Raw genomic sequence first — 10488 nt, 5'->3', positions numbered from 1 at the left:
TAGGGTAAAACCCACGGGCAAGGAAAGAAACGTTTCACTAATAAGAATAATAGGAATTACACTTCTCTCTAATTACAAGGATAAATACTAATCTTTATATCTCTTGTAATTAGGAGACTACACTCACAAACTCTCTATTAAACTTTTAGTACATGAATGGAGAATGTGTCGTGGGATGAGAAATGAGCATGGTTAATGCTCATATTTATACTACTAGAAATGTGGTAGGTGAATGTGTAAGGAAGTTTACTAGTCAAATTTGTCTACACAAATTGTAGGCACCAACTTATTACCACAATATACGTGTGGTGTTTGACCAAATGTATCAACCACCTACCTTTCACCATTAATATTTCAACAAATGTATCCATATAGCTAAAGGCCCTGATCAATAGTCAATATGCTAATGGTTTATACATCAAACTTATTTTTACGGGTCTTTACCAAATAAAAAAAACTTATTTTCACGGGTCATACTTATAATGTCAACGGTGGCTTTTTTTGTTTTTTTAATTTCTTTAAGATATATTTAGTTTGTATGTTATATAGTAGATGAAATAGTAATAGCAAAATCATCTATGATTCATAAATCATATTTGTTTCGAAATAGTAATAGCAAAATCATCTATGATTCATAAATCATAATTGTCTCATCAATAGATTCATGAGTGTCTTCTTGATCTTCTATGGCAAACGGGCGGGTCTTGCCAAAGTTTCTTTTCTATTTTACTGGTTCGTTTTTATTATAGTTTATGGTTTTCTAAAATGTGTCAAACTAATTTTTTTCGTCATATGCCTAGCAAATTGTAATGTATGAACTTGATTGTAATATGTGTTGCATAAAGTTTTCTATTTTTCTGTTTATATAGAACTTAACGATTTTATTAATTAGTTTTAATATATATATTTTTGAAATAACCCGTGAGTTCACGGGTCACTTAACTAGTTATTCTATGATTTTGGTCTCATTACTGACAACCATTCGAATAATATAAAATATTAGTTTATGGAGTTTCAAATTTATTATTGATTAGTCTCGTAAAAAAGCTCGCGAATTCGCGGGCATTAAGCTAGTAATCCATAGATATAAAAGGTGATTGATTCAAACAAAATTAATTTCTATTAGTACACCATCAACATCTATGCTTAATGAAGTAATAAAATGTGTGTCGTTATATGGTATTATGGTCCTAGGTTTCAAGATATATTTATGCAAACACGTTGGTTATAAACATATCTACATAGTGTACTTACAAAGTTAATGTAACAGTTAGCGTGTATTGAATTGATTTTTTCTTTGGCTAGATCATTTTGCATTGAATTGATCTTGATTTTTTTTTTTTTTTAGAACAGCGAATTTGGGATCACCCGATGGGGACTTAACCACCCGTTGCGATCATCTCCTGTTTCGACTATGCCGATGCAGTGGTATTAACCCGCCCCCTATCGCTGCCCGGGAGGAAACCTTGAACCGATCCAAGGGCACGGCCAAGTAAAACCCCCCTCCCCTTAACCCCCCCTCCCCCCCCCCCCCCCCCCCCCAACACAATGTGGGAAATGTGCCATGGGTAGATCAGTAGATCCTTACATGACAGGGATATAATTGCATTAATTGTTGCCCTGGAGTGGAGTCGAACTCCTGACCTCAAGTGTGTTAGAGGCAGGGCACTACCACTCAAGTACAACTGCAATCCTAATTGATCTTGATTTTGGCTAGATCATTTCGTATTCAATACTTATTGTAAAGAGGTGTTTCAGTTTGTGTGTTAATAATTAATTATGCATTTAAGATCATTCAAAATAAAAAATCAGTTGTGTCAAAACGTGTTGTATAAATTAATAGTTTTTGGGTTTGATTATACTGTTTGAAAACACAATAATCAAATAATATGTCTCTTAAATGTTTGGTAAATCTGATTATATGTTAAATTATCAACTCTAGCGCAATAATCTAATAATCACGTTTTGCTGCATTAAGAGATGACCTGCTTTTTAATTTTCACGTTTTTAGTCTTTCTAATCGTAATTAATTGATTTTTTTTTTGTTTAACTTGCCAAACATTAGAACTGATTATTTATGATTTAAAAAGGTAAAAATCAAATAATCAAGTTATAAACACAGATAGAAACAGCCCCTAACTTGCGACTAATAAGTTCGCGTTAGCTATTGTTATTGCATTTTATGCTTTTTATTTGAGTACCTATGTGTCATACTCGATCGGTTTAATTGAACAAGGCGTTTCAACTTGTTAATAAATCAATTAAAGTTTAATGCACAATGTAAAATAATTAAGTGATTAAATTGTATTCACCCATCTCTACCGTCAACCCGTTAGTGTTTGTGACTCTGAAACACTAGGCTCATTTAAGTAACTATTAGGATTAACAATTGGTATAATCGGAGTTGTTTTAGTTCTTAACCAGATTCTGTCAAGTATAAGCTGTTTTGATTCATCGTACCAAATGGGAAATGGTATGGAAGCGATTAAATTTTTGTATTCAAGAAAGACATTGAAGGTCAATTTTGACCTTATATATAATTTTCACCATCACAGTTTATTTTAATAGCTGCATTCATTTTCAACAAGGAGTTTAACCATTTATAACATATATTTTTACCTGAAGTTCAAGACTTGATCAAAGGACACTTGCAAATTGGTAAAAATACATTTTTTCAAAATTTTATTATAAAATACAATTTTTTTTTTTTTTTTTTTTTTTTTGACAAAACACATCATTTGTTCTAACATACCTGCACAAAGTTTATTTGGACTCGTGTTGACATGTTTTTTTCTAGAACGTTACCGAGTAACTATCAAAGTTTATTTGTACGTGAACCACGTCCGAACACTTCCATGTTCGGACTCCACTGATATTGTTCGGCCCAATGCAACTTGCAACAAATACTTTCAAACTATAGTTCAACAGCAAATTTTATAGATTCAAATGTTACTAAAACCACAATCTTTCAATGAGTTATGATATGTGTCACTCCACAAAGTACATTAATCTATAAAATTAACCAAAAAACTCTGCAGTAAAACTGCAATGCACCATATTACCTTAAGTTGAAACTTTTTAAAAGATCCATCAACTTCAAGGTAAAACAGAAATCGGGTATTGTTGATCACCAACAGCAAGATAATGTGACCCCTCTTCAATCACCATCAACCCGTCTTCATTCGCTGCCCTAAAATGCTCACACGGGCTGATAACAAATTCAACTTCAACCTTTTCACCACCATTTGTTTTCACACTTTCAAACGCGGCTAATTCTTGCATCGGTTTACCATTTCCAACTTGATTCCGCTTCACAAATAACAAAACAGGGTGTTTACCTTCCATTTCACCGTGATTTTGGACTCCAACGGTTGCTGAAAACTTTGCTTTTTCGCAAGATTCGGTTTCTACGTCCGTTACTGACGTGTAATGAAGTGAGTCTGAGTTTTGAAGTGTGGTCCCGGTGGTTGAGATTTGACTTAACGAGAGTTTGTTTTGTGTGACGTTAACGAATTTGTATGTGTACTTTGAGTAGCTGAGCCCGTATCCAAACCGATACACTTTTCGACCCGTGTAGAATCTATACGTACGACCCGGATAGCCCGTTGATGGTTCCGGTCTCATTCTCATATCGGTCATTGGTATCTTGACGAATTCCTTCGGGTACCATGTCATCGGTAGTTTTCCTCCTGCAAAAAAGTCCAGGTACATAATAACCGAAAATAACTAAATAACTAATCATTTACAATCTAAAAAAGTTACATCTAGAAGAAAGTTTTGAACTCTACCCGGATTATGATAACCAAAGATGATTTCGGGTACATAATAACCGAAAGAAACTATATAACTAATCATTAACATTCTAAAAAAGCTACATCTTGAAGAAAGTTATGAACTTTACCAGGATTATGATCACCAAAGATGATTTTGGGTACATATCAACCAAAAGAAACTATATAACTAATCATTAACAATCTAAAAAAGCTACATCTTGAAGAAAGTTATAAACTTTGATCACCAAAGATGATTTTGGGTACATAATAACCAAAAGAAACTAAATAACTAATCAATTACAAACTAAAAAACCTAAATCTTGAAGAAAGTTTTGAACTTTACCAAAAATTATGATCACCAAATATGATTTCGGGTATATAATAATAACCAAAAGAAACTACGTAGTATATAACTAATCATTCACAAATTAAAAAAGCTACATTTTGAAGAAAGTTTTGAACTTTACCAGGATAATGATCACTAAAGATGATTTCGGGTACATAATGACCGAAAGAAACTAAATAACTAATCATTTACAATCTAAAAAAGCTACATCTTGAAGAAATTTTGAACTTTACCTGGATTATGATCACCAAAGATGATTTCAGCAAGCGCAATACCACCCGATTCACCCGGATAACCACCCCACAAAATCCCACCAATCTTCGGATCACGTTTCGCGAACGAGATATCAACCGGACCACCACAAATCATCACCAAGATCACCGGTTTCTTAGCCGCTTTAGCAACAGCAGTGATTAAAGCCTGTTGCTGACCTGGCAGCACCAAATCCACACGATCAAAATCCTCCCTTTCCTCACCCTGATCCAACCCCATAAACAAAACCACATAATCCACCTTTTTAGCCACCTCAACTGCTTCACTAATATCAGCATAAGTACAGTTAACATAGTTACATCCTTTAACATACTGCGTGTTTTTCACGTAACTCTGAAGTGCTTTGAGCGGTTCGATGGATTTGCAAGGTGGGCCTGCGTAGTTCCCAACTAGGGTATTTGCTGAGTTGGCATTAGGACCTATAACTGCCAATGATGAGATGGTTTTTTTTAGTGGGAGGAGTTTAGCAGAGTTCTTTAAAAGGACAATGCCGTTTCTTGCAGCGTCAAGGGCTAGGTCCTGGTGCTCTTTGGTGCAGACTTGGTTCGGACCGATTGAGCCGTATGGGAGTAAAGCTGGGTTGCCGTTAAACAACCCGAGTCGCATTCGCATTGTGAACAGATTGTGAAGGGCTCGGTCTATATCGGATTCAAGGACTTTCTTTTGTTGGACTGCTGATTTTGTGTGGTTCTTTAAGTAGGAACCACAGTTAACGTCCATTCCTGTAAATTTTTCATAAATATAAGTAAAAGCAGTAAAACCCAAATTAAGTTAATGAAAAAATGTAACGACCGTCAGACGCAGGGACTATCCACGCAAAAATTACTAACCACGAGGACTACTAACGCAAAAAAAGGTTGGGGACTATATTCGAAAATTGAGGTAAAGCATAGGGACTATGCGTGTATGGACCAGATGTCTTATTTTCTATATATTGGTCAATAAGAAAAGTCAAAAAAGGATAACAGCCCAATTATTATAAGGGCCATGTGTATGGACCTGGACCAGATGTCTATTAGTATACTGACTTTAGTTCACGCCCAATATGTGGACCAAACAACCACCATGGTCCAAAATTTTGAGTAAATCAGACACATGTAAGATAAGATGATTATATATGTGTTCACAAGATTCGAAAAACTTTTATCTATTTTCATTTTTGTTGTTGTTTATTTATTTATTTATGTGAGTACTACACAACAGATATTTATAATATACATAACTAGAAAATTTTACAGGTTTAAGATTCAGAATCTGTTAAACATTACAAGTAGTCAAAACTTAAAAGACGTACCTGCTTTAAGCACTTCAGCAACTGCATCTTCTGGTGTTTTTGCATATTTATGAACATCATATATAATGGAAACTGCATCACAATCTGAAGTGATATACCTGAACAAATAAGTGAAATCACCAATATGCCCTCACCCTTAACGAATACAAAAGAAACAACTTATGTAAATCGTAACATCTGACTTGACACGGTTTAGATAAAAAGCATGAAATGTTTAAATACGTAATGTACTATAGAAATATTTCAAACATATAAATTTTGTTAATCTCATGATATGTTAAAAACTGAGTATTGCAGCTTTCAATTATGGGATAATTACCCTTGAAAGCCCCATTGTTTTCGAGCAATGTTGGTTAGAAGATTTTCATCAGCACAATTCGGGACTCCATTCACCCGATTATAAGCACACATAATCCCGCTAGCTTGAGCATGTTGTATGCAACTTTGAAACGGTGGTTGATATGTGTCAGCAAGATCCTGTTTAGATACCTATTTTCACGGTGAACTAATTTCAGGAATATCGTTATTTCAACCAACGAAAAACACAATCCAGATACCGAAAAACACTGATAAAATGATCAAGGTTTTTCTTATATAAGACAATATAATATAATACTTCTTTTTACTTAGGTTTGGATATGTTATACAGGTTTATAATGATATAGTGACAATAATTTTGTACATATATACTACTGTACATGACAACTAATGAGATTAATCAATTTAAAAATAAGAAATTAACCAATTAAACTCCTTTAATTTTGGTCATGGGTCGTGGACCCACACCAAAGTGCTTTTTGGAAATTTGGACGAAAATTCAGAAATGGATAGTCCAAGTGTGCTTATTATAAATTCATTAAAATAATAGTATCCATAACATAAAAGACTCCAAAACATAAAGAAAAACCAATGCACAAAATCCGGTAAGAGGCATCAATCATTCTATTACAATAATGTATAGCAAGCCCACATTTCAAGTAAAAGGAATAATTTCTTGAAATTAATATTTTTTTATCATCTTTTTTTTATCATCTTTAATTTAAAATATTTTAAGATATTTACCAAGTAGTGATACTATTCATTTAGTACTAGTTCATTGACCCGTAAATTCACGGGTTTGGTAAAAAACTCTACATTATAATGTTAGTGTCATTGACCCGTTAATAAATATTAATTACTCCGTATTTACTTAAATTAATTGAATTTAAATATTCATAATATATATATATATATATATATATAATTTATTATAAAATGTTTATAATTTTAGTATCATGCAGTAGTAAAAATACATTTAAAGATATTGTGAATTTTTTTTGAATAACTAAAACTATATAAATAAATTGTGTAGCCTCAAGATGTTGAGTATTGTGAAGGCTTGTTAAATATATATTTCCAATGTATTGCCATTATTCATTCAGTAAATACCGAAAATGGTAGAAATTGAATAAATGGCAAATAATATCAATCAATCAATCGAAAGATGAATTGATATTGAAAATTTTGAAATATGAAAGTAAAAAGATGATTTAGTAAATAAATTTTTAGTTTTTTAATAGTGAAATAAATTTTTATTTTATTAACAGCGAAATAAATATAGTCATTTATTATGGTGCTTGTTTGAATTTGAAAAGGGTGGTGCACATACACCAATAAATAAAACATTCTTTTGAAATGGTGGATGAGCCAATTAAATTAAAGTTTCTTGTCTAAATTTTAATCCGTATTAACTAATTAATTCACTTATTAAAATATTATATTTTATGAAAAGCATATGACATCATCAAAGTTAACCTTACAACTCTTAAAAGCACATAGTACAACTCTTGAAAGCATATGATTACCTCAGCTCAAACTCCCATTTATTAGATAAAATAGATAGATTATGTACACAATAAAACAATGTTCTAAGAAGTATATAATCACCTAAATGGCTAAATGTATATGCGTCAACCTAAGTTGCAAGTTCAAGTCTCAAGAGACAATTGTATATAATGTTTAGTTGCATATCTAATGTTTGAAGTGAAAGCGCATAGGATTATACAAAGTTGGTATTTTCACTATAAAAGTAAAGTACCGGGTTGTAATTGCCCACGAGCAAAAGTATAAGGAGGTAAAGTGAAAACAAACTAACCTTAGCATCATAACCAAATCTACTAACACCTTTCCAATGATCTAAATCATAAGCAGTGAAATGTTTGCAACAAGCAGAAGCTTGAAGATGACCATCTTTAAGCCCTCCACCTTGATAAGTGTCACCTTGGACCCCTCTAACATAAGAAATTGCATATTTGCCACTCACCAATGGATCCTCTCCAGGTGTCTCTTGACCCCGGCCCCACCTTGGGTCCCTAAACACATTAATGTTTGGGGCCCAAAATGTCATCCCATGAGCTTGTCCTTGGTTATACACTGCTCTTGCCTCCAATCCAATTGCCTAATCAATTAAAAAAATAACAGTTTTTCACCATCTTCATACATGTTAATTATTCTCTTATACATAGATACAACAATAGAAGATATTTTAAGTTATCAAGAAAATTTAATCTTCTTAAACAAGTTCTTAACCCATATTGACATATAATCATTAGAGAATAGAAAATTAATATAATATGAATTAACTTGCATGCTAAACCAGTGTATAATTAGTGGGACATATTATTGATGTTGAAAACTATCAACCACCATCTATCTATATAGTCTAATAAAACTCTAAAATGATATGTCATCATTTAGCTAATTACCCTTTAATTTTTATAATGATGATGTCATAATAGTTTAATTAAAAAAATAATATGAAATCTTTTATAAAAGGAAAATACTAATCTCTCCAAATTGTAATTTTAATTTTCTAAAAAAATTTAAAAGGCATTTATTAATACTAATAATTATCATTATTATTATTAAAAATATAAATACTCAACTTTGAGCGAACTTTATTATTATTATTTACTTTTAATATAATAATTATATAATTAATATTCAAATATGAATTCTTTTTACGAAATTAATTAGGTTACATATGTAAGCGAAAATACATGTCTCTATCTATTTGTAAAAACAATTCAAACGGGTCATTAGAATAAATTACTTTAGCATTTACATTCATTTAATATCTAAAACATGTCATTAATTTTTTTTTTTTAAACAATCCCGTGATTTCACGGGTCATTTCACTAATTCAAATATATTAGTGATGGCTTTTGGACATATACTTCAAATTTGGTAAGATTGCTATTCAATCCAAATCCAAAAGAAAATTTAAAACATAGTGAAGATATATTTTGTAAATGGAAGTAGATCTACAATAGAAATAAAAATAAAATAATGAAAATAAGGCCAAATAAGGTAATGTACTATGTTAAAATAACAATAGATCTTGTAATGATTGTAAATTGCCAAATTTAATGGTCATTTGATTAACAGAGATTTATTTATAGCAGAGTGTATATGTCTGATGATCACCGACCTACACAACATGGTTTAGGTAGTAAAATTTTTCAAAAATATAAACAAGACAAAGAAAATTATTTAGTTCATTACTATATTGTTATATTGTTACAAACAAAAAATACACTTTATTATATTGTAGGCATAACTTTCTACAACACTCATTGTACAAGTAAAACACCTGTTTCTACAATTGTTTAAAGATCACAAGTTTACCCTTAAATCTTCATAAATATTGATATTGATTATGCATTTATTATGCCAATAACAATTAAATACTAATTCATTTTGAGACAACTAGTAATGTAATATAAATTTACAGTCAAAGGAAATCATTAGGTTTTACATGTAACTTATATACTAAATTACTAATTCAATTCAATCATATCCTTATAAAATTGCCCAAAAAGGATATCATGAGTAAATGAATAAATTTAACATTCAGGGAGTAACAATTTGCAAACATACAAATATTATGATTAAGGAGACATTGACAAAATGGTAACATAAGCTGATAATATAAATATAAAAAAAAAATTAATTCTGATAAATTGGAAACTTAAAAACTCTTGCTAAGAATATAATACTGAGTTAACTCGGTTAAATAATTACCTGACCGATTCGATACCACAACCTTGAATCAAAAGAAGCAGCAGTAAGTATAACTTGTGGGAAACTAGTAGCAGATTTAATAGTCCCATTGAAAAATATCCCAAAACCTGAATTCGAAACACCGTGCAATGCTTCCGACCACCACTCGTACGCCGGGATACCGAGTCTCGGAATCGCCGGTGCAGTGGTCACGAGTTGCAATATTTTTTCATCGAGTGTGAGGCGGGAAACCAGGTCTTTGACTCGGACAGAAATGGGTAGACTGAGTTTGCAAAATGGGAGTGTTTTGGTTAGTGGGTTTGATGTGTCACAAGCGAATGGTGGCTGAGTTGACTCGGTGAGTAAGAATGTTAGTGTGAATGTGAGACATAGGAGAAGGAGATGAGATTTCATTTTGTGTTTTGGAGTTGTGAAGGGGGAGTTTTGTTTTGTGTCGGATATAAAGAGGGGAGATGTAGGGAAAAGACTAAATTGCCCTTTTGTACTTGGTTTGGTATTTGTGAAAGGTGATCGGTAAGTTTGTGGGTTGGTTAAATAGAGAAACAAATCAAAATGTTTTTGGGATAAAATTGGAATATATTGTGAGTATTTGGATGGATTCAGTGGAAAAAGATAAAAAGTAAAAAAAATAATTGAAGGTTCATCCAACTAAAAATTGACGGTTCATCCTACTTTAAAGGATTGTTGAGCGTTGACAATTTGAATGACAAATAATGTTAAATGATTCACCATTGATGTCG

At 31.8% G+C, this 10488-nt stretch overlaps 1 protein-coding gene across 1 annotated transcript; it reads right to left on the bottom strand.

Moving 5' to 3' along the window:
- Window positions 1–2954: 2954 nt before the first annotated feature.
- LOC139898831 (probable beta-D-xylosidase 7) lies at window positions 2955–10141 on the bottom strand. The gene is made up of 6 exons (XM_071881629.1): window positions 9749–10141; window positions 7821–8123; window positions 6006–6175; window positions 5687–5784; window positions 4353–5114; window positions 2955–3689 (listed from the first exon to the last, which is right to left on the bottom strand). The coding sequence occupies exons 1-6, from the start codon at window positions 10139–10141 to the stop codon at window positions 3097–3099; spliced, it is 2319 nt and encodes a 772-aa protein (XP_071737730.1). The 3' UTR covers window positions 2955–3096.
- Between the last annotated feature and the right edge of the window lie 347 nt (window positions 10142–10488).

This window comes from Rutidosis leptorrhynchoides, chromosome 3, assembly GCF_046630445.1.
Source record: "Rutidosis leptorrhynchoides isolate AG116_Rl617_1_P2 chromosome 3, CSIRO_AGI_Rlap_v1, whole genome shotgun sequence".
Classification (NCBI taxonomy): domain Eukaryota; kingdom Viridiplantae; phylum Streptophyta; class Magnoliopsida; order Asterales; family Asteraceae; genus Rutidosis; species Rutidosis leptorrhynchoides.
Note: the sequence above shows the minus strand (reverse complement) of the source record. Positions and strands in the feature narration are given on the sequence as shown.